General features: G+C 31.4%; 3 protein-coding genes and 1 non-coding gene across 4 annotated transcripts; all 4 read right to left on the bottom strand.

Annotated features, from left to right (window-relative positions):
- Positions 1-1,319: 1,319 nt before the first annotated feature.
- On the bottom strand, positions 1,320-1,391 carry TRNAP-AGG (transfer RNA proline (anticodon AGG)). Its single transcript has one exon. It is a non-coding gene; the product is annotated as a tRNA-Pro (tRNA).
- Positions 1,392-1,503: 112 nt separating this feature from the next.
- On the bottom strand, positions 1,504-4,215 carry LOC107491413 (uncharacterized). Its single transcript, XM_016112263.3, has 4 exons — positions 3,780-4,215; positions 3,283-3,336; positions 2,284-2,343; positions 1,504-1,822 (listed from the first exon to the last, which is right to left on the bottom strand). Exons 1-4 carry the CDS (start codon positions 4,089-4,091, stop codon positions 1,694-1,696), a joined length of 555 nt encoding a protein of 184 aa, XP_015967749.1. The 5' UTR covers positions 4,092-4,215; the 3' UTR covers positions 1,504-1,693.
- Positions 4,216-10,988: 6,773 nt separating this feature from the next.
- LOC107491414 (uncharacterized) lies at positions 10,989-15,635 on the bottom strand. Its single transcript, XM_016112264.3, has 10 exons — positions 15,493-15,635; positions 15,244-15,383; positions 14,937-15,095; positions 14,372-14,455; positions 13,849-14,028; positions 12,853-12,945; positions 12,636-12,779; positions 11,822-11,929; positions 11,449-11,500; positions 10,989-11,308 (listed from the first exon to the last, which is right to left on the bottom strand). Exons 2-10 carry the CDS (start codon positions 15,343-15,345, stop codon positions 11,268-11,270), a joined length of 963 nt encoding a protein of 320 aa, XP_015967750.1. The 5' UTR covers positions 15,346-15,383; positions 15,493-15,635; the 3' UTR covers positions 10,989-11,267.
- A 3,709-nt stretch (positions 15,636-19,344) lies between these two features.
- On the bottom strand, positions 19,345-22,413 carry LOC107491416 (xyloglucan glycosyltransferase 4). Its single transcript, XM_016112265.3, has 4 exons — positions 21,481-22,413; positions 20,918-21,226; positions 20,416-20,820; positions 19,345-20,325 (listed from the first exon to the last, which is right to left on the bottom strand). The coding sequence occupies exons 1-4, from the start codon at positions 22,117-22,119 to the stop codon at positions 19,693-19,695; spliced, it is 1,986 nt and encodes a 661-aa protein (XP_015967751.1). The 5' UTR covers positions 22,120-22,413; the 3' UTR covers positions 19,345-19,692.
- Positions 22,414-22,792: the final 379 nt, after the last annotated feature.

Below are 22,792 nucleotides of genomic sequence, written 5' to 3'. Positions count from 1 at the left end.
GAACCAGTCATGCTATCGGATTACTGGGTTAGTGGTTCAACCAATAGATTACTGGTCGAACCGGTTAACCCGGTCACTAGTCAGGCTACTGGGTCACTGGATCATTGCTCACGTACAATTATTTTCATGTGAAGTTGATATTTAAGAACCATTAGATGATTTGACAATTTTAACTAACTTATCATCTGACAATTTTCAACTATCAATTTCATATTAAGACAAATGTATATGAGTCTTTACCTATTATTATATATTACAAGTATTTATTGAAAAATAAATAAATTGTGATTAATAAATTTTTTTGTTTATTTTTTTAATTTGTATTAAATATAAAATTATAGTTAAATAAAATATAATTGATTTAAAAATGAGTGACTTTAAAATTAAAATAAATTGAATATAAGTAAAATAAAATATCCTATATGTATTATAATTTGTACTTATATTAGTAAGAAGCATTGTAACTTGGTGGTCTATCAACTTTGTTACTTCCTTCAGGTAAGGGGTTCGAACCCCAGCACGCTGGTGCGACCGAGTAGTTCGGTCGGACCGATTTTCACCGGATTTGACCGATTCGTATCGATTCTCTACCTTAAACGGTTGGAACCTTGGACCGGACAAGTGTTAGATTTAGTTCACTGGATTTTCGGTTGAACCGGTTGGTTCGATCCGGTTTTAATAACTATGAGATTAAGTATGCGTGTAAAGTGTAGTCAATTTATTTTTATATATGTATGATTTATTTTAATAATGTCATTTTTTAAATTAATTTTGTACTACTCATGAATAACTAATACAACAATATAAGAATATTTGTTTTATTGAATTAAATTAAATTATTAATTTCAATTATAATCATCCAAATTCTAAATGAAATATTTTTATAAATTTAAAATTTAAAATTATTTGAATTAAATTGGATGAGCACATCTTGAATACTGAATCACCAATTTATGCATTATGCATATCTCAAATACTAAGCCCATATTCTATTCTTGCATGAATGTTGATACTCAGACTCCATTTTACTCTTCTAACATAAATTGTATGTGGCCAATTTTGCATTATATAATTACATTGTATTTCATATATTTTTTAAATTTTATATTTATTTAATTTAAATAAAACAATTCCAACCACCTAGCAAGACTCTTTAAAATATGTGTTTATTATAAAATAAATTATACAATATTTAAAATAAGAACTAATTTATAAATTTTTAAATCATAAAAATTTGATTAAAATTTAATAAAATTATAAAGATCAATCAAGTAATTAAATCTTATCATTATCAAAAAATATAAAAAAAAAATAAGAATGGGGCATTCCGAGAATTGAACTCGGGACCTCTCGCACCCTAAGCGAGAATCATACCACTAGACCAAATGCCCACTCTTTTAATCTCAATAATTTGAGTGTTTTTCCAATAATAAAAAACATATCGCGCTATAAGCCCAGTTAATAGTTTAACACATCAAACTTATAAACAAAATATGGTGTATGTGCCAAAAATAAGATCCAACACTACATTTAGTTGTTGCCAAATTATGTCACGTTCAACTGTGCATGCTACATTCGGTCAGCAATATGAAAGTAGGCTTTTACAAGGAAAAATAAATACACACTTTTTTTTTCCCTTCTAATTTTTAGATGCATTTTCTCCATCTCCGGTGTTCTTAAATAACACAATAGTTTATTCAGCTGCAACATATTCTTCATCAAAACTCAGATTCAGTGTCTGTAATTTGAAACCCGAACCCTGTATTGTTTCCACCAAACTAGAAGCCACACCTGTTGCTTGGACAGTTGTCTGCTTCTTCAACTAAACAAACATCATAGAAATTCACCATTAATGATTTTTTATATAGAAGCAGATTCTATGTGCAATTTTTTAAAATAAAACGGAAGGTACATTCTAAATTGTTTCTAAGACATAGAATGGGTTCCTCATATTGAAAAGCTAAAAATGAAGTGTATGGCAAAGGTTACTAACCCAAACAATTATAATTTAACACCTATTGGGATGATCATTTCAAATTAATTGATAGTATAGAATGATTGATATATGAAACTTTTCAAAATTTTGGTTTTAAGCAGCATATTTATTCCAGAAAATATATTAAAGAAAAGATATCCATGAGCATAAATTTATGGAGTTCGCCATTTTGTAGAATATTTCATCTTTGCATTACCTGCACTTCCAGGATAACACTATAAGAGTAGATTAAATTCTTTGAAATTTGAGTTTATCACTGGAATCCTTTTGGCAATATTAGAGTGTACCTCAACAGTTGCGAGTCCCTCAAGAACCTGAACCTTCAAACTTGCAACACCCTCTATGTCCTGCCAAAAAAGAACTAGCCTTAAGGAAATTGAAAAGCAGCATAAGTTCAATTAAGCCAATTTTCACAAAGACAACGGCAACATGACTAAAGAAGAAAGAAGACAAGTCACACGAGTCCCCAGTAAATTACTTCCTGGGAATATAGCTTAACAAAAGTCGCTAGGTGGTATGGATTTCTTTCCAGAAATTGTAACAAATCTGCAATATAACCACTCACAGAAAAGGAAGGAAATGTTGAATGCAAAGAGAGAAAAAGTTCAACCAAAACACAAGCAACTTCACTTGCTTTTCCTCTCTTACCCCATATTACAAATTTACATTTGTTCCGCAATGCATATGCAGAATCTAAAACATTCATGAAATAACTGTTACAAATTCCAGCTAGCTCACCTGCATTGGCAAATCAATTTTTGGTACAACAGTGTGTGCATCATGAGCTACTTTTCAGAATACCAGAACGCTGCTATACAATTACATAAATGACAACGTTATTTCACATTTTTATCCAATTCTGTAAAATGCATTAGACCCTACAACTAGAGGAAGAGACATGGTCCAGCATAAATAGAAAGTCCATGTCTGACACCTCTATCTACACCCTCCTTAATTTCTTCATCATCATCCTTTTATCATTTCCTCAATCAAAGATACACACAATTTCTAAAGTATTATTTTAATTTACAATTGAACACAACATGCATTGGAATTGGGATTAAAAACATACTTCCTACCTTCCAACATCATTGCAATTTATAATCACCCAACAAAAACTGATATGGTCATTCTGAGAAGAAAATAGCAGATAGTTACTTCAAAAGCATATTCTAATTATAAGTATTATTGCTACTACTGCTACAGGGAATCCAAAGAATAAACACATACAAGGAAATACGTCAAATCAATGTAATAGAACAATAAAAGAAAGTTTTCGGATGCACCTCTAAGGCCTTGGATACGGTTGGAATGGCTGATTCACTCATTGTTCCCTCTGCCTTCAAATTTGCGAAATGCAGACAGTTAGTCTCAAGAAAGAAGGAACACAACTACAATTAGTAGTAACCGAAAGTTACTAAACACTCGAATAGACTCAGATTTTACCAGTTTAGTTCCCTAAATTGAGTTTAGGAGTGAAATTGTATTATTAAAGTGTGTAATCTCTCAAGTTTGAAAACCTTGCTGAAGACGTAATTGCACAAACAGTCAAACACAACCCAGCCATTGAATGCTCAAATTAGTACCCAAAGTTCACCAAGAAAAAAAAAGTATTGATTGAGTGAACACTACTAGTAAAGAACAAAAATTAGAGTCATAAGTTAAAGGCGCATCAACATAACTAGTTAAATTAACAGGCAATGTTCCACTCCAACTCTAGAATTTGAAATTAGGGCATTCTAACAAAAGCACGGGAACTGGATTGGGGTGCGTGTGTTAATACCTGAAAAAACATGGTGAGAGTATCAGACGGAGAAACGGGAACAACAACGGGTTGTTGTTCGGTGGTGGCTTCTTCTTGTTGTTGCTGTTGTTGAACCTCTTCTTCAACAGCTTTGGTAACGAATAACCACCTACTTCTACGGTTGTTGTTGGTGTTGTTGCAGGTTGTGCGTGCCCGCCGAGGAAGAAAAAGCTTGGAATTTTGGAAGGGGAAGAAGGTGCGAAAAGCAAGTGAAGAAGAAGAAGAAGAAAAGGAAGGAGTGGGGAGTGTAGAAGAAGAGAAAGGAATGGAGTGAAAAGAGAGTGTGGCCATTGCGGCAAATTCTCAAACACTGAACGCTCACTGTGGACGTTATTTGCCACTGGGCACTGGGTGGCGTCACCCTATCTGTCTATCCAGTATGCACACAAACACAATCACAAGCAAACGACGCTAAATAAAATATAGAATAGAGTATGCAATCTCAAAGGGCAAATTGTGGTAGAAAAGATATCGACTTAATCCTCAAAATGCTCCTGAAATTTGGAGATACATTTAATTTGATCTCTGAAATTTTAATTGACTCAATTTAAACTTCTAAATTTAAATAAGTGACTCATGTTAATTTTTCTGTTAATCTTCATTAACAGCACGTTTATTTAAAACATTAAGTGACACGTAGAATTGACAAATGTGGAGTTGACAAATGGCCTTATTAAATGTTGCTGACATAGGCAAAAAATTTTTAGACTCAATTTAATCTCTTTTTTAATGAATATAGATCCCGTTCACATGGAAGTTTGGATAGGAATCTAAATCGAGCTAGATCTGGAAAGGTTCTACACTGGTGTGATTGTGGAATACGTCCCATTCTTTGTTGGTTTAGAACAGAAACAAATTCAAAGAGACCATTTTTTGGATGTCCAAACTATAATGTGAATTCTTGAATTGCTTCCTTCTTGAATTTACATCTTTTTGTAATACATGCATAATTTATTTTGTGGTTCTTGTTGTGATAGACCTCCGAAAATAGATAGTGTGAACTTTTTGTGTGGACAAATAGCGTGGAAGAAGAAGACATGACTGACTGATATGAAACTGAAAATAGAATTGAGTATTGGAAGATGAACGTGGGTTGAAAGATTAGTGCAATAGAAGCTGAAATTAGGATTTTAAAAGTATGGAATAGTATTTTGAGTTTTTTTCTTGTTTTGTTTGTAGTTGTAGCCATTGGCTATGTCTTGGGTGTAGGAAAGTGATGAATAAAATTGAATTAATGTCACTACAATTATGTTTTTTTCAATACAAATCTGTTTTGTAAATTATAAGTTTTGACTAAACTTACAAATTCAGTAAGGATATTACAAATAGGTATGATTCTGTAAATTAAAAGTTGTGACTAAACCTATAAAAATAAAATGGTAAGAATAAACAAGAGACTGATTATAAATCTACACATATCAATAATAAACTAACCTATAATTTATCTACCAAATCTCTAAATTGCAAAATAAGTTATAATAATAAACGTTGAATCTGATTTCATAGGTCAACCATAGTCATTTCAATGACCATTGTAACACATGATAAACCAAGAGTGATGTCTAGAATGTCATCATTACAGTCACAAAACAAAAGGGCTATTTAAAAGGTTCCAAAACAAAACCCTATACAAGACATGACAAAAGGCATACACAATCACTGATGCAAATTTTAGTTACAAAACAACCACAAAATAATCTCAAAACACACATTTTGGATTACATTTATCAATTCATCCACAAAAGACAACATAATTTAATCTTTATTTCTTCCTTGGTGTTTTGAAGCTTGGAGTGGGGACAAACTTCATAAATTCAGTAAACTTTGACACTGTCCCAGAGCTAGCTTCTTGCATTGGTTCCACACCGGGAGTTGCTCTTCTTTTATGCGGCAACTTATCCAGCCTTGTGAGTGGAGGCACCTACATGTAATTAGAAATATTTGATAAATGATGAATAAACACATAGTATTTTCCTAAATGTAATTAATTAATGTGTTATATAATGGTACCTGCTCTATAATTTGTGGCTGTGAAACAATGGGTTGGGTGATGTCAATTTCTGAAACCTGTGGAGCATCCACAGTTTGTATACCAGCAGTTGTCACAGCATCATTGGGTGCATTTGCATTAGATCCATCTTAGGATTTGGATTTAGCTACAACAGCTGCTGCTGTAAGGGCACTTGTAATATCATCAACTTTTCTATGAGCACAACTTCTTTTAGTGTGTCCTTTAACACCGCAGTAGGTACAAGTAAATTATATGTAGATTCTCTTTAACTTTGTTGCAGTTTTAGACTTCTTACTGCTCGAAGGCTCCTCATCAACGTCCTTTCTCCAAAGTTTTCTGGCCTTCTCTTTTAAGTGGACTCTTCCTTGGTTCATTCTTGCAAGATAGCACATCTCTAACAATTCCTTGTCATGTGAAAGTGCTCTTAGTCCATTATTTAAAGGTCTCACAAGAATAAACCACCAACATTCAACAATGTTAGCATAACCGAGCTCTTTGTAGTAATCTCTCAGTGAAAATACATTCAATCTATCTTCATCTAGTCTAGATAATTCATCCGTATTGTCCTTTTTGTAAACTACACTGTCATCATTCTTTATAACAAAGATGCTTCCGTGATGATAGACAATGGTTATCAAATCACCCATCTACAAATATAATTCAAACAATTAACAAATTAACTTCAACAACCAAGGCCTTTCATATCATGCATCAGATGATTCTACATTACCATGCCAATCAATATTTTTTCAGAACAGAAAATATAAAAATTCGTATATAAAATTTATCCGTGTAACAACAGCTATACAATTTTTTGTTATCCATAATTAACAGCTTCGCATTATCACATTGACAAGCATAAGCTATTTACACATTCATGAATTTCTCATTTTATATTTTCAAAAAAAAACTCAACTATTGAATCATTTAGAAGAGTTGAAGTAAAATGATAACAGTAAAACTAAACATCTCAAATTGAAACAAGTTGAATTTGTACTCGTTATTATGTACTCTATAGTACATAATTCCAACACTAAGTGCCAGTACTCATAACTCTCCACTAATGGCTAGCATGTTTAGTATAAATATGTAAGAAATAAATGATTTAACTCTGATCTAGTTTAGATGTCATTTCTTTTTTGTAACACAATTAACGTTAATCATAATTAGTCTTTTAAAAGAAAAAAAATCATAACAGAGGACCAATAACTAAAATTATCCTCTTTCACATTGAACCCAATTTATTTGAGTATCAAATAGAGCGCAAATTAATGGCCTGTAAACCTCAACCAAGAGAAGACACAAAACATAACATTGAACCCAAACATATAATGCTTGCGTTACTAACCCTTTTTGGAGAAACAGTGGTGCGCAACTTCTTCTTCCTCGTGCTAGCAAACGAGAACGCGTGTGACAAGCTTTGCTAGCGCCCTACACTACCAGCGACATTGATCTTCCACAGTATGATGCATGCGAGAGAATGAAGAAGAAGAAGAGTTTCCCTGTTTTGAGTGATTTGATAATTGGTGTTGTTGAATTTTAACCTCATAATGAAAAATGCTGTCGTTTGAAGAGAGATTACACACCAAGGAGAAAACGACGTCCTTTAATAAGCCCACCTGTTAAGTTCACGTGTCACTTAACATTCCAGGTAAGTGTGTCATTAACGGAGATTAACAGAAGGGCTAACGTGAGTCACTTATTCAAATTTGGGGGTTCAAATAGAGTCAATTGAAATTTCGAGGGTTAAATTGAGTCTGTCTCCAAATTTTAGGGGTCATTTTGAGTATTAATTCAAAAGATATTATATCAGTACACCGAATAGGATTGACTTTCATATAAAATTAAAATTATTATTAGAATTATCCATCTTTATCTTTGCAAAAATTTTCTGAAAGATTTAGAGGTTTCAGCCAAAAAAATACAATTTTTGATCTTTGATTTTTTATTTTGTGAGACTAGTTAATCTTTTGTTAATAATCTCTCTTGAGTTAAAAATACGTTTATGTGGTAGTTAATCAACTGATTTTTTAATTTTTGTTAATATACAGTGACTATAGTTCGAAAAATTAGATTTGCCGGTCAAACCAAGAATCATCAATAAAAACGATCTGATCTAGTACTTAAAACTGCCAAATTAAAAATTACTTGAAAATTGTTGAATTGGCCAGTTGGACTGGACGAAAAACTGACCGATTCTTATAAACAACATCGTTTTGAGTTCTTTTTTTAGAAAAAAAAAACACCTACCCCTTCCCCAACACCCCCCTTCGTGACTCAACCAGACTTAAAAAAGCAAAATTTCAAAGTTCAAAAATTAGGGTTCTAAGTTCCACTGCCGCCACAAGGAGTGAGTCATTACCATCGTCCGTCGAGCTTTCGTTGCGACCCTCTCCATCCCTTGTTTGGACGTTTGGACTATTAAATAGTTCCGTAATAGAACTTGTTTTTTAAGTTTTTTAATAACTGTTAAATAGTCATTTTCTAATTTTAATTACAAATAAACTCCATATATTTTATTTAATTATAAAAACTATTTTTTATTTTATAAATTAATATTTTATCATTCATCTATTATGTTTATTAACAATAAAAAATAAAACCAATAATGAATTAGATCTTCCATTGATTGTAATAACTTTTTGGCAATCCAATTGATTAAAATTTTATCTTTGATCCGTTACATCAGTCAAGGGTTGTGAAATCATGTTTCTTAGAAAATCAATCGATTGGATTAACAAAACAATAGATTGAATTTCAGGTTTTCCATAACTCAATCGATTGGACTTCAAGTTATCACAAAACAATCGATTGAAAGTTGTAAGGCAGTATGGTTTTTACAAAAATCAATCGATTGGTCATATTACCCAATCAATTGAACGATGACTAGAATGTGGGTTTTTTATAATTCAATCGATTGTTTATATTACCCAATCGATTGAAGGCTTCAAAGCAACTTGAGATCTCACAATTCAATCAATTGGTTGTGTTACCCAATCGATTGAAGTCTTCAAAGCAATATGGATTTACCCAATTCAATCGATTGGTTGTGTTACCCAATCAATTGAATTGTGCACTACGCCGTTCTCAATTTTCTTATCGTTTTCATAAATTATTATCTTATTATTCATCTATCTTATCTTTAAAATTCTATCTTCAATTTTTTATTTAGATACTCTAAACTTATCTTTTCTTTAATATTAAGATTATAAATTGGTAAATAATCTATCACCAATGATTCAATCCCACAATTAGAATCGTGTATCAATCTCTTTGATTATAAAAAATTTCATTGTTTTTCTTTCGGATATCCATCTATTTAATATCCAATTTTTCTTCATTTTTTATCCCTCTATTTAATATCCAATATTTGTTCATCCTTAATTGATAATCACAGTTACAACAATCAGCAAAGGTCCAATCAATTTTTTCATTGTAGTATTCAAAAAAAATCCACCGTTTTGATTTCAAAATCGAGGTTAGTGAATAGAACCTCTAATTTTGCAATTCTTTGTTTCAATATTTTATTCGTGAAATTGATTGCGTAATGAAAATTTTTTTTATCTTTTAATTATTCACAAACATTGAAAAATACTAATAAATAAATAAATTTTATTAGTTTTTATTATTAATTAGTTAGCAATCAGGGACAGACCTAGAGGGGAGCAAGTAGTGACCTCGCCTCCCCCCCCCCAAATTTTAAGAAACTATATTTATATATAAGAAATGTGTTTAAAAAATAAAAAAGTATTATGTAATTTAATAGTTTTATATGTATTATTTTTCATTATCTAATGAATTTATGTCTTAATTGTTTAATTCACTAATATTTTTTATTTAACTAATTTAATATCATACCATCAAGTCTTTGTACCTTTCAAATTAGTTTTTATATAATAATCTCTATATTTATTTTTAAAAAATCTTTTATTTTTTTATATTAATATATTTAACATTCATATTATTATATTAATAATAACTTACATAGTTATATTTTGATAATTACATTATGTACTTTAGATATTATTTTGTTGTAAAAAATACTCATTTTTCTTCTAAATTTACGTTGTTAAAAGAAAAATTTTATAAAGATATCTTATATTTTATATTCTATAAGGATACTGTGTCTTTCAAATAATTTATAATTTATAATTTATTTTCAAATTTTTTAAAATTTTTGAAAGAATTAACTTTGATTAATAAGATATGTGATAATTTTTAACTAAACACGCTATAAATTATTGGCATTTTATAATTTTATAATGTACTATTGATATTGTTATATTTCTTTTATGTAATTATCATTTTAAAAATTTAATTTCTTTTATAGAATAAAAAAATTATTTAAAATTCGGTCCCTCCATATTAAAATTTTTGGATCTGTCCCTGCTAGCAATATTAGAAGCTATTTATTTTTTGTAATGTTATAAGACGGAGTGTACTGAATTTTTTTTTTTTCATCGGACATTTTTAAGATGTCAGATATATTCACGGACACTGAGATGGATGAACAATACCTGAAAGACGATGACATTAACCGACAAAAAGAGCTAGTTTGTGACTAAGATATGATGGATGAACAGAATGAATTCGAACAAGATTTCTGAGATGAATTTATTGAGTGAACGTATTTTTCTGAATCTGATTAGTCAGAAGCTGCTTATGCGGTTGACTTCGTGTAAGACATTACAACTTTGAATTTCAGTGAAAATTGTGCAGAAAAAATTGGTAAATATCACTTTTCTACTTTGCAGCTTGCATTTGATTTTTATCTGAAGTACTCAAAATCGAAGGGCGTTGGACATCGTAAAGTCTCTCAGGACCATAAACTCAGCCACTGCAGACTTCCTACTCGTCCCGAAACCCACACAAATCGGTAAGACGACGAAACCGTCAGGCTTGATATTGTTGTCACCCAATTCTACAACTTCATGATGATGGTTCTTGAGATTGCTTTCTTTGAAACCCAGGACGTCAAACACGTTTTAAAACATGATGTTAGAGTCAGCTCCTGTGTTGACCAAAATTCGCTTGACCAGACCGGTCCCGATTCTTGCCGTAATCACCATCAGCAGGTCCTCCGGGAGGTCGTCACACCAGCCGTAATCAGGTCCCGCAATTTTAGTTTACTTGGTTACAAAGGCTAGAGCAAGATTGAAGTTCAAACTTGGAAACACCACAAATTGATAAACACGCAAATTGCATTAAATAAGTCAAATGTTATTCAAACCTTACAATGGAACCTAAGTCCCAAAACTAAACAGTGGCAATCTATATTACTATAAATATATGTTAGCATGTTCATGATCACATTTTGTCCCATGTAAGGTTTCTTGGTATGCTTAATATGCCACAACTACCAAGAAATTCCACATAACATATTTAACATAAATATATACTTATAAGTTTCTGGATTTTATGTGTTTCCTTAGCTACAACTTCCAACTAAATTTTCATTAACGTCTGAGATCTTCACAATCTTCTTCAACTTGACCAGCTGTAGAAGGTTAGGAGCCAATAATTACATAAATATAAATAAATCATCAAGAAAATGCAAGGTTGTTTTTGTCCTTTGATCAAGAATGAAAACAGGATTAAAGCAAACGTAACGATTTTACGGGCAAGAAACCGACTAACCTCTGAGATTTATGGCCAGGTTTGCTTGAGCATCAGCTTCAGAGTTTTTCTCCTTCAAAATCAACAGAAACATGTTACTTATACGTCATATAAAAGCTTATGACATATATGCTCATTACAGTCAAATTCTAGTTCGAAGTAGCATTTGAATTTTACACGATCTAGCTTCTCAAAACATTTAGATCATGCGATCGCTTCACTAGATATGCATGCTTCAAAACCAGAAACATGATATCAGAAACGCTTGTAAGATGGCAGTTGTTTATCTAAGTTGCATGTGTAGAATTATCCACAGAAAAAAGGATGGGAAAATTGGCAATAATTTCATTATATTGTACAAAAAACACTTAATATAATGCCATTTAGAAAGTACCCTAAGAACATGGTTGATTTGGAATGACAGAAAGTTCGCCTTCAGCTGGTTGACCTGAGCACATAACATAGCCATATTCTGATTTTTTTGTTTCCACTCACCGTTTACCTGATACAAAGCCATGGCATAAGATGCTATACAGATTAGCAGAAAATGTATTCATCAGTCTCTACTTTTCAAAATAACTATCCAAAAACAAAAAAGAAAAAATGCACAACACTTTTAGTCAAAGTAATAAAAATAAATCTTGGTAATGCTTAAAATTATATGGGCAGCCCGGTGCACAAACATCCTGCATTAATGCAGGGCCCAGGAAGGGCTACACCTAAAGGGTGCATTGTATGCAGCCTAACCTAATAATTACATCAGTGGCTATTTTCACGGCTTGAACCCATGACCTTGAGGTCAGACACAGAGGCAACTCAACTATTGCTCCAAGGCTTTCCTTCAATGCTTAAAGTTACATGAATAGATAAAACTACCCTTAAATGTATGACCATATGTAATTAATGCTTACTCAATTATCACAATTAAATTAACGGTGTTATCCCAAAAAATCAAAATATCAGTTATTTTGAAACATCAATCTTTTTGTTTTAAGAGAGATATTTTGAAACAAAGCGAGTATAACTAACAATTGGAATTACATTTTCTCATTCCTCAAGCTTATGGCATCTTTTAAGTTTTGAGAGATTATTTTTCTTTCTATTGGTATTCAGAAGCAACTTTAAGAAATGAAACACAGATGAAAAGAGGAAATAACGGGGAAAAAGAAAAAAGTAAAAATGGTGTGTTAGTCTGTAACATAACACACCTGCTTGCAGACAAGTAAGGAATCTCCTCGGATTTGAATGTGCCGATATCCTTTCTGAAGGGCCTGTTTCAATCCTAAAAGTAAAGCTCGATATTCAGCAACATTATTCGTCTGAGTACCTACTCCTTCACGTATTCGATAGACCTGTGAAAAGACTTTTTAGCAAAATTCTACAAAGAACGCAAAAACAAAATGAATATTTGTACGCAGTTTACACCTTGCTCCCATCTGCAGCACGAAGTATAGCTCCTGCACCAGCTGGTCCAGGATTTCCTTTAGAAGCACCATCGAACTCAAGGGTGCAAGAAAGCTGCAAATATAGATATGTAAAATCTTGAAGCTGCATTGTTCTATACATTAAGTGCAAATATAGATATGTAAAATCTTGAAGCTGCATTGTGCTATACATTAAGTGTCCCAAATACTATATGTGGAAAGAGAGGTGTACCAAAAAAGAACATCATATGAAAAAAGCCCCAAAAAATAATAATACATAATAATAAGAAAGGAGTGCAATCCAAATGTCAAATGCATTGATTTTGAACTAAGACCGATGAAGACATTTCATCCAAATAGAATGTCATCTGATATTATGCTTATATGCTGTTAAATGGTAGAAAGTCTAACAAATTCTTGACTTAGAATACTTCAGTGAAACTTGTAAGCATAAATTCATTGTGTTTTTCCAAATATTTTGAATAAATAAGTTGCAGAACAAACATAAGCAAAGAAAGAATACAATGTATATTTCCGCCCAGCCAGAACACGTTTTACTTTTAGCATTTTGAAAGTGAACACATGAACAATTTTATTCTGCCTTGCTGGTGGCTGGTGCCACCGCTAACCTTCAGCTACAAGAATTATTGCATACATGCATGTATTAACATTAGTCTAGGATGATTGGGATTTTAGAGTTTCACATTTGAGATGTAAATCGTCCACAAAATGTCCAAAATAGAGTTAAATATGATTGCCAGAATTTTATGGTGCATCTTTGAAATTTTTTTCAAAGACGAGAACTTATACGCATATAATGACTTTAAGAGTACTTACAAGTTCACACAATAACTAAGGAATGGGAAGTGAAAACTATATGAGTGGCAATTACATTAAATAATACGAATACCATGCACTTCGACAAATAGACATCTATGCTAGGGATTAGGAAGTGAATCCTGATATCGCAATGAAAATAATAGATAAACCAACTTACAGAATTAGACAACTGAGCTTGGGATCCACCCAGTGCGAGTTGCCTCTGAGAATTTGTTGAAACTAAAGGAGATACCTCTGGTGTAAGTTGCCTCTGAGAACTTGTTAAACCGAAAGATGACCCACCTAATGGAACTTGCCTCTGAGAATTTGTTGAATGTAAAGATGACCCAGAAAATTTCTGAACAAGAAAAGAAAAGGAAAGGAAAAAAAATTACGAATCAAAGACATACATCATATTTAAACAATCAAAGACATTACAAATTTGAGTCCCATCAAAGGCATAAAAATAGCCCTCAGACAACCCTAATAACTACAATAGATCAGAAATTTGCATGGACTGTTCATGCTGCAAGCATAGTGTGCTTGGCTACCCGTAAACCTCGGGAACATGCTATTTAATACCAATTCTTACAAATACCGATCACACAAAAGCACCAAATTTTTGCTTCAGTTTGACAGCATTTCTTTGCTAAAATTAGGTGTATTCTTGGTAGACAATATTAAATTTAAATGTTGCTTACACTAGTATCAGATTGAAAGGCTCCTTGCAATAACTTCGATGAGGAACTCACACCTAGAGACCTTCCTCCAGATGCACATGGATCCTGAAAGATAAATTAATCTCCTCATTAAGTTATAATGTGTCAGAGACACATAGACATAAGCTTAAGCTCCAATGCTCCAAATAGACAAGGAGTCTAAAAACAGGAATGGGAAGAGCATGTATGGAAGAAGCATCATCAAAATAGGAGTGGCATTAATCCACTCCCCTTAAAAACAATATGATAAATAATGCTAATAGTAAATGAAGCTCTCAGCATTACAATTGTTTGAAAGTTTTGACTTTGGAAAGAAAGGGAAGGAAGAGAAGGGTTTGTAAAATGGAGTAAGGTTTATGTTTCAAACCCTCCATTTCTCTTCCTATGACACTTTCATTCTAAATGGAAACTCACAAACATAATCAAGGTCACAAAAGGGTACTTTCTCCCATAAATGAGGAAAATTTTCCATTTTCTCACAGGAACTACCATAGACCATAGAGTAGAGGACAATTTGAACAAGAAGAATGTAGAGAGTTCCTCTAACCTGATAAGGACAAGCAACAAGTCTTCCAAAAAGCTCTTCATTCAAATTAGTAGCACTTATAGAATAAGGGGCTCCCTTAAGCCCATTTGATACAAGGAACTCTTCAGCTTTCTTAGTTAAACAATACCCTTTCAAAATGCTTACAGGATCATCAGACACCTGTTAGTTAAACTCAATCAAAAACCTATTGAGAGAATAAACCCTAAACATCAAAATGCATCCACACCCAAATGCAGAAAACAAAAAAGATAGAAACTTTTGCATCATAAGAGCCATAATAACAAAGGTTAGAGAAAAGGGTGTTTACCGAAGAAGATGCAATGAGAGGTTGAATGTCCTTGAGAGACTTGTAGATGCCAACAACACCCCCTTTCTTCACAACATAGAAGGCGTCCTTTTCTTCAGCCATTGGAATGAAGAAACAAAACGATATGAACAACCACCACACTGTAAAGCAACAAAGGCATAATCATAGCTCAAACTAAGAAACAAAACGATAATCAATGAATAATAATAACATAGACATTTTTCAAAATTTTGAACTTCATCACTGTACCTCTTCAGTCTTCACTGACAGTGGAAAAGGACGTGATTACTGCTAATTGATTACAATGAGAGCCAGTAGGTAGTGAGAGAAGGTTTTTTTTTTTTGGTCTGGGTAGTGAGAAAAGTTTGAACAGCCAATAAGCCAAAGTTTCAAACTTCGTGTTATTTTGGGGGAGAAAAGTCGAAAGAAAGTGTGTGTTTGGATTAAAGTTTGTAAAAAGAATTTGCATAAAATTGATTTTATAAAATTAATTTTAATAAAGAGTAAATTTAGATTAATGTAATTTATGTTTGGTAATTTTTATATTAAAATTGATTATAGTAAAATAAATATTGTTTAAATTATACTACTCAAAATTATTTTTAGATAAAAAATTATTAAAAGATATATTAAATTATTTTTTTATATACATGCAAAAACAGAACCTAACAAAAATAATATATAAAATATTTATTATATAAATCAATAAATACAATAAAAAATATGAAAGAGAGTACTATAAATTTTTTAATGTTAAACAAAAAAATATTCTATAATTTTTTCTAATATTACCATACTCTTTATTTAGTATTATTTTGGACTATAAATTTTTATTATTTATGGTTCTATTGTTACTTAGAATTAATTTTTTTATTTATTTTGTCCTTTTTTATAGGATCATATTTTATATTATACAAAATTTTGATAATAAACTTAGTATATAATAATTACAATTACAAATATTACAAAGTCTGAATAAATAGATAAAATTAATACAAAACAAAAATAGAGTACATCAAAGAATAGAAAAAATGATAAAAAATAATAAAAATTTCATAAAACCAACAACATATATTATATAAAAAAATACAATAAAAAGTAAATAAAATTTATATCAATAAAAAAATAAAAATATTTTATACACAACATAAATACAATGTAGTAAAGGATAAAAAAATTTATATGAACAAAAAATAATAAAAATATCATAAAAATTAATAAAATATCTAAAAGATAAAAAAAGTCAACAAACATTTATCATATGAATAAAAGAAATACAATAAAATAAATAAAAAAATCATATAAACAAAGCCAAAAAAAATAAAAAAAGATTTCATACAAAATATACATATAAAAAATAGTATAATAAATGATTAAAAAAACTCATATAAAAATATAACATGAGAAATCATAACACTACACAAATAATATAAAAAATATTTATTATATAAATAAAAAAATACAATAAAAAACATAAAAATTAAAATATGAAAATAAGTACTAAAAATAATATAAAAATTAAAATATTCAATTTGCTAGTGATTGAAACAAATCTAAACGATTTTGATAAAAAAAATTGTAACGAAGAACTATGAAGTAGGAAGAACTATAAAGACTACTGTAAAAGTAATAGTTACTGGTATCCTTCTTATAGAAGAAAATGAATGGTAAGATTGGTTAAAAAAAATAAAATTTTCACCTAATTTTCTAAGAGTAACCAGCAACTATGAATATGAAACGCAGAAGTTACCAATTTTAGTTTCTCTTGAACGTGCGTTCACAAGCAGAATCATTTTTGTGTTCAGAAAGATAAAAATTGCCAAACATAAAAATAGAACTTTTAAAGAGGTTCAAACGCGCTTTTTTCTTTTCCAATACTTTTGTTTCAAAGAAAAAGCGAAAGACTGAAAAAGAGAAGAGGAAGAAGAAAAGTGCATCACAGAGCTTGAAGTCCAATTATAGGGTAAAAAACGCATTTAAGCCCATGAGAGAAATTTATTACGCATATAAGCCAAACAAGAATCTGATGCAAGAATCAGCCAAAGCACATTTTAATGTAATTCGAAACAACTTTATTCGAATTACATTCCTTAATAATTCGAATCAATACAACTCGAATTATTCCCAACCATTGCATACAAGTAATTCGAATCAACTTGAAACGAATTATAAAAGCATAATTCGAATTGTGTCAATTCGAATTAGTAGGAACACGTGAGTAGGAGAAAGTTCGAATCAAATTGATTCGAATTACTCACATTTCGAATCAAATAGTAATTCGAATTACACATTGTACAATAAGATACTAGAAAAAATACTATATAATATAAAAAAATATACTAAAAGAAGTATAAAATAAGATTATAGTAAATTAATTTTAATATAAAATTATTAAATATAAATTAATTTGAACTCCTATTAGTACATTGAATTAAAAATAACATATAAAAATATACTTGTATTTATTAAATTTTAATAACATATAAAAATTTAATGACTTTTTAACTATTTTTTTATAATAGGAGTACATTTTTATATACTTTAAATACTTTATATACAAATGTACTTGTATTGGCACAACACTTTATTTTTGTATGATAAATACAAGTACATTTTTATATAAAGTATTTAAAGTATTTAAAAATGTACTCCTATTATAAAAAGAATATTTAAAAAGTCATTAAATTTTTATATGTTATTAAAATTTAATAAATGCAAGTACATTTTTATATGTTATTTTTAATTCAATGTATTAATAATAGTTAAAATTAATTTATATTTAATAATTTTATACTAAAATTAATTTACTATAATTTTGTTTTATACTTCTTTTAGTATATTTTTTTATATTATATAGTATTTTTTCTAGTATCTTATTGTACAATGTGTAATTCGAATTACCATTTGATTCGAATCAATTTGATTCGAACTTCCTCCTACTCACGTGTTCCTACTAATTCGAATTGACACAATTCGAATTATGCTTTTATAATTCGTTCCAAGTTGATTCGAATTACTTGTATGTAATGATTGGGAATAATTCGAGCGGTATTGATTCGAATTATTAAGGAATGTAATTCGAATAAAGTTGTTTCGAATTACATTAAAGTGTGATTTGGCTGATTCTTGCATCAGATTCTTGTTTGGCTTATATGCGTAATAAATTTCTCTCATTAGCTTAAATGCGTTTTTTACCCCCAATTATATTTGCAGGCCCATTAAAATAATTTATATAAGCTCATAGAAAGGCTTAATCCAAAAAAAGGTTAGATCCTAGGAAGCTCTTCAAAGTCTTCAAAAAAAAAAATTTGACCAAAAAAAGTATTCGAAAAAAACTAATTGACAATGTAAAATATAAAGAAAACTAAACCAACTTGAGTTAGTAAGTAGTTTACTATTTTATTTAAATAGGTGTTTAAAGTTTAAATTTCGTTTAAAAGTATTATTTATTTATTTATTATATTAAAAATATCTTTTTTAATAACAAATATCTTTTAAAAAAATGTAAATTATAGTTTCTAAAAAAATTCTTTTTAGTATTTTTATTTTATTACAAAAGTTTTGTGAAACACACTAAATTTTTTTTTAATTATTAAAAAATTAATTTTTTCTAACAACTTAACAACATGCAAAGATACTTAGAAGCATATTAAGATGTAGTTGGAAGATTGGGATGTTCTAGATCACCTCATGAAGGCATTGTCAAATAATTTAATAGGATAGATCATTTTTAGTTAACTTATGTACTGTTTTAGTAAGCTTAAAGTTGCTTCTTCTGTTAAAGATCATATCAATGAAAGCAACGTGAATTTCAGTTAAATTGAGCTACATCTTGTTGATTTTATTGAACATCATGCATTTGATATCCTCTGGAATTGTTTTTTCATCCTACAGTTTGTTATTGGAATATATTCTATATCATGTATCATCAATGCTTTTGACATTAATGCCTTTTCATAAACCAGGACTGGTTTGTCATGCATTCATGCATATGCATATCCTTCTAACATATTTAAGATCAAGTGACATTATACACTTTCCTCCCTTTACATTCCATCTTTTTCTCCCTTCTAAATCATAGTGTAAAAGAATCAAAAGACATTTGATAACAAGAAACTGGAGAGAGAAATGATTCCCATTTCACAATCTGTAAGGACAGTAGATACAGTTATGTTGAATAATATTTTCTTAGTTCTAAAGCTTTACACAAGTGAAAATCCACAAAATGCCATCACTCTATAACAAATTTGAAGTCTACCAAAAAATGGGACAAAAGAAAAAATACAATCTTTTGGTGTATGGAGCCTCAATGCTTATTATTGTTTTATAGTTTGTAATCTTTTTCTTGCTTAGTTCTTCAGATGGTTGTATATTGGATGATGAACTTCAACTCAAATCTGCACAAGGGCTTCAAAAAACAAGTAGCAACCGATTCCAATTGCTCATGTTTTAACTCACCTGCTCACCAATTAAGTCCAAACCCATCACTAGAAATGCTAATCCTTGGAAGAGCAAGAAATAGAAATGAAGTCCTTGTGCTGATAGAAGGCTTCTTGCAGCTGCTGTGAGCAAAAGGAAAGCGAGTGCGAGTTCCTTCCTGTATAGCATGTTTCTCTTCTTTTTTGGTGCTTCGGCTTGCTTGAGTTTGCTTAGCAATTCCAAGCCAGAGTCTGAGTTCCTCCTTTGAATCTTCTCTTCGCTGGATAACTTTGATTCTCTCTCGGCAAAGGATAGCAAGTCTGACTCGGATGATCTGCCAGTCTTCTTTGTCACAACCCACTCGTAAGCACTTCCGAGCTGGAATAGACCAGAAACCATGGCATTGAATTTTGTTACTGACATGGTGTTCTCAAAGAGGAGATAGGGAACTAGGAAAGGGAAGGATTTCGGGGCTGGAAGGATGTTCAAGAATGACATGAAAATAGGAACATAACAGACCACCCAAAGGGGAAGTTCAGACTCAGGTATGAACATGGTCAAGGGAAGGATGATGCAGAACAAGGTGAAGGAATAGAAAGGAAGTATCAGTTTCCTCAATAGGAAGAACAAGAATATCAAGTTACACTTCTTCCAAATTGAAATCTGCACAAAAAAGTAAATATGCATTCAGAAAATTGGATTCATTTTCCAGCATAAAGATTGAACACAAGTTAAATCATAGCTGAAAACTACCTTGGAAGTTATTATAGCAGGAAGACACAGCCGGAATAGCTGCATTGGACCCGAGTGCCAGCGATGTTGTTGCTTCTTGTAAGCTTCATAAGACTCTGGTAATTCACAGAGAACTTTGACATCATTAAGGTAGATAAACTTCCATCCGTTTAAGTGAGCGCGGACGGCTATGTCCATGTCTTCGACGGTGGTTCTTTCAAGCCAGCCTCCTGATTCCTCCAAAGCTTTAATCCTCCAGACACCAGCAGTTCCATTGAATCCAAAGAAATTGAGGAAATGACCATTAACCTGTTGTTCCACCTCAAAGTGAAAGCACAAGTTAATGTTCTGAAGTCTGGTAAGTAAATTCTCATCCTTGTTCACAAAGGACCATCTAGCCTGAACCAAACCCAAATCAGGTTTTCCCTGTAATGAAATTGCAAAATCACAAAATTATTAGAGAATTTTTCATACCGGACATAATAAATTACATCTTTTTATTTAGCCTATGAAGATATCTAACCTTGAAATGTGGAACAGTTAGTTTGAGGAAATCAGGGTTTGGCTGGAAATCTGCATCAAATATTGCAACAAATTCATAGTCTTTGACATAGTCACATGACATTGCAGAACTGAGATTCCCAGCTTTGTAACCAGTTCTGATCAATCTATGCCTGTATATAATGTTGACCCCTTTATCTTTCCAAGAGGAAACCTCCTCGTTGATGAGTTGCTGCAAATTCGGATCGTCTGAATCATCTAGAACTTGAATCAATAGTCTATCTTTTGGCCAATCAAGTTGACAAACAGCACCAATTGATTGTGCAAAAACCTTTCAAGAAAAAAAAAAAAAAAAGAAAAATCAAATTTTCAGCCTCATGTAAACTTGGAAAATCATACTATATCTAAATTAGGCTAAACCAATTACTAAGACAAAATTCTGGGCTCTAAAGAAAGCTAGGACCTATTGAGAAATTTATACCAATAGAAGAACTCAACAAGATCAAGCAATGGCAGAATACCAAAGAACATTCTAATCAAGTTGCATTGTTTTTTTTTTTTTATATTTATGTTATATATGTTTACCTCTCTCTCATTGCACATTGGAATCTGAACAAGGACCATTGGGAAGCTTGAAGGGTCTTCAATGTCATAAGCATCTTCATCAAAGGTTGGCTTGATCTTTTTGTACTTGATCCAGAAGCAACCAAGGCAAAGAACTAACCGATCCAAGGACTGAATCATGAACAAAACAATGCAGAATTTTGACATCAACAATACTAATGGGGCAACATACTCTTCTCTGAATGAAATCCAAGCCACATAAGACCATTCAAGAAACCCATCAACCTCCCAAGGTTGGATCACACGCAAGGTCCAATTGTTGTAATGAGCAATGATCTCAATGGCCAAACCAGCAATGGAGAGGGCAAGGAACACCCTTAAGAACCTGTATAACCTCCCTCTGTGCTTTGGACCTTCATCATCAGGCAATGAAACCCTCTTCTTGATCAAGCCAAAGGAGGATTTGAATCCATTAGTTAGCCATGACAATAGGGTCAAGACCCTATGAAGCTTGAGAAGCAGAAACCATGTTAACTGCTTGGGGGTTGAAGCTTTCTGCTTCTCAAGAAACTTAGCAGAATCTGAGTCATGGATTTTCAACAAGGTGAATTCATTGACATTCTCAATTGACACCGGAAATGAACTTGGTGGTGCCATCATAAGAATTCACAACCTCAATGAAACTAACTAAAATAGATGAGAAATAAAAAGTAGAGGTTGTTAATGGATTTTGATGGCGACCAAATGAGAGCTTCTCATACGTGTTACCTCAAAAGGGTCATTGCCATATCTCTCAAAATGTGAAGAACCAACCAAACAAGACAAAACCAAAAACCCACAACACAGAAATCTAAAAGGTTGTATTGTGTTTGAGGAAGAGTTTTAGCACTCACAAAACAAAAGCAATGAGAATATAAGAGAGAATGGAAGAAAGAGAAAGAGAAAGAGAGAGAAAACTATAGAAGCATTTTGACAGGCACAAGGAAGGCATAAATAGTGATTCAATGGTAACAACTAACAAACCAGCTTAGAAATTTGATGTTCTCTCTCTTTTTACTTTTGGTTGGGTGAAACTGAAAATAGCAAAAGCCAAAAACGATTCTATCTTATATGATAACCAATGGTTAGTTGACACGTCAGCGAGCACACCATAAGGGGTATATGATGCACCACATGGTAATGTTTTATTATTCTCAACCTGACAAGTGGAAACAGCGAAAATGCAGATCGGAGAATGCTTCTTGTCTGTGATGACACACTGGAACCAGAAATTTCCCAACTTTTTTTTCCTTTAATTATTTATATACTTTTCCTACTCCTTCACTTACAAATG

This window comes from Arachis duranensis, chromosome 5 (assembly GCF_000817695.3).
Source record: "Arachis duranensis cultivar V14167 chromosome 5, aradu.V14167.gnm2.J7QH, whole genome shotgun sequence".
NCBI classification, from domain to species: domain Eukaryota; kingdom Viridiplantae; phylum Streptophyta; class Magnoliopsida; order Fabales; family Fabaceae; genus Arachis; species Arachis duranensis.
The sequence above is the reverse complement of the archived record's forward strand: the minus strand, read 5'-3'. Positions and strand labels throughout refer to the sequence as shown.

Excerpts from the sequence above, each read along its gene's own strand:
- LOC107491413 (XM_016112263.3), bottom strand. The coding sequence starts at position 4,091 with ATGGCCACACTCTCTTTTCACTCCATTCCTTTCTCTTCTTCTACACTC. Across the intron at positions 2,344-3,282 it reads CCGTATCCAAGGCCTTAGAG|GACATAGAGGGTGTTGCAAG; the intron begins GTGCATCCGAAA and ends CTTTTTTGGCAG. Across the intron at positions 1,823-2,283 it reads AGGGACTCGCAACTGTTGAG|TTGAAGAAGCAGACAACTGT; the intron begins GTACACTCTAAT and ends ATGTTTGTTTAG.
- LOC107491414 (XM_016112264.3), bottom strand. The coding sequence starts at position 15,345 with ATGGCTGAAGAAAAGGACGCCTTCTATGTTGTGAAGAAAGGGGGTGTT. Across the intron at positions 14,456-14,936 it reads TTGTTGCTTGTCCTTATCAG|GATCCATGTGCATCTGGAGG; the intron begins GTTAGAGGAACT and ends TTTATCTTTCAG. Across the intron at positions 11,309-11,448 it reads CCTGGCCATAAATCTCAGAG|CTGGTCAAGTTGAAGAAGAT; the intron begins GTTAGTCGGTTT and ends AACCTTCTACAG.
- LOC107491416 (XM_016112265.3), bottom strand. The coding sequence starts at position 22,119 with ATGATGGCACCACCAAGTTCATTTCCGGTGTCAATTGAGAATGTCAAT. Across the intron at positions 20,821-20,917 it reads TAACTGTTCCACATTTCAAG|GGAAAACCTGATTTGGGTTT; the intron begins GTTAGATATCTT and ends ATTTCATTACAG. Across the intron at positions 20,326-20,415 it reads CTGCTATAATAACTTCCAAG|ATTTCAATTTGGAAGAAGTG; the intron begins GTAGTTTTCAGC and ends TTTTTTGTGCAG.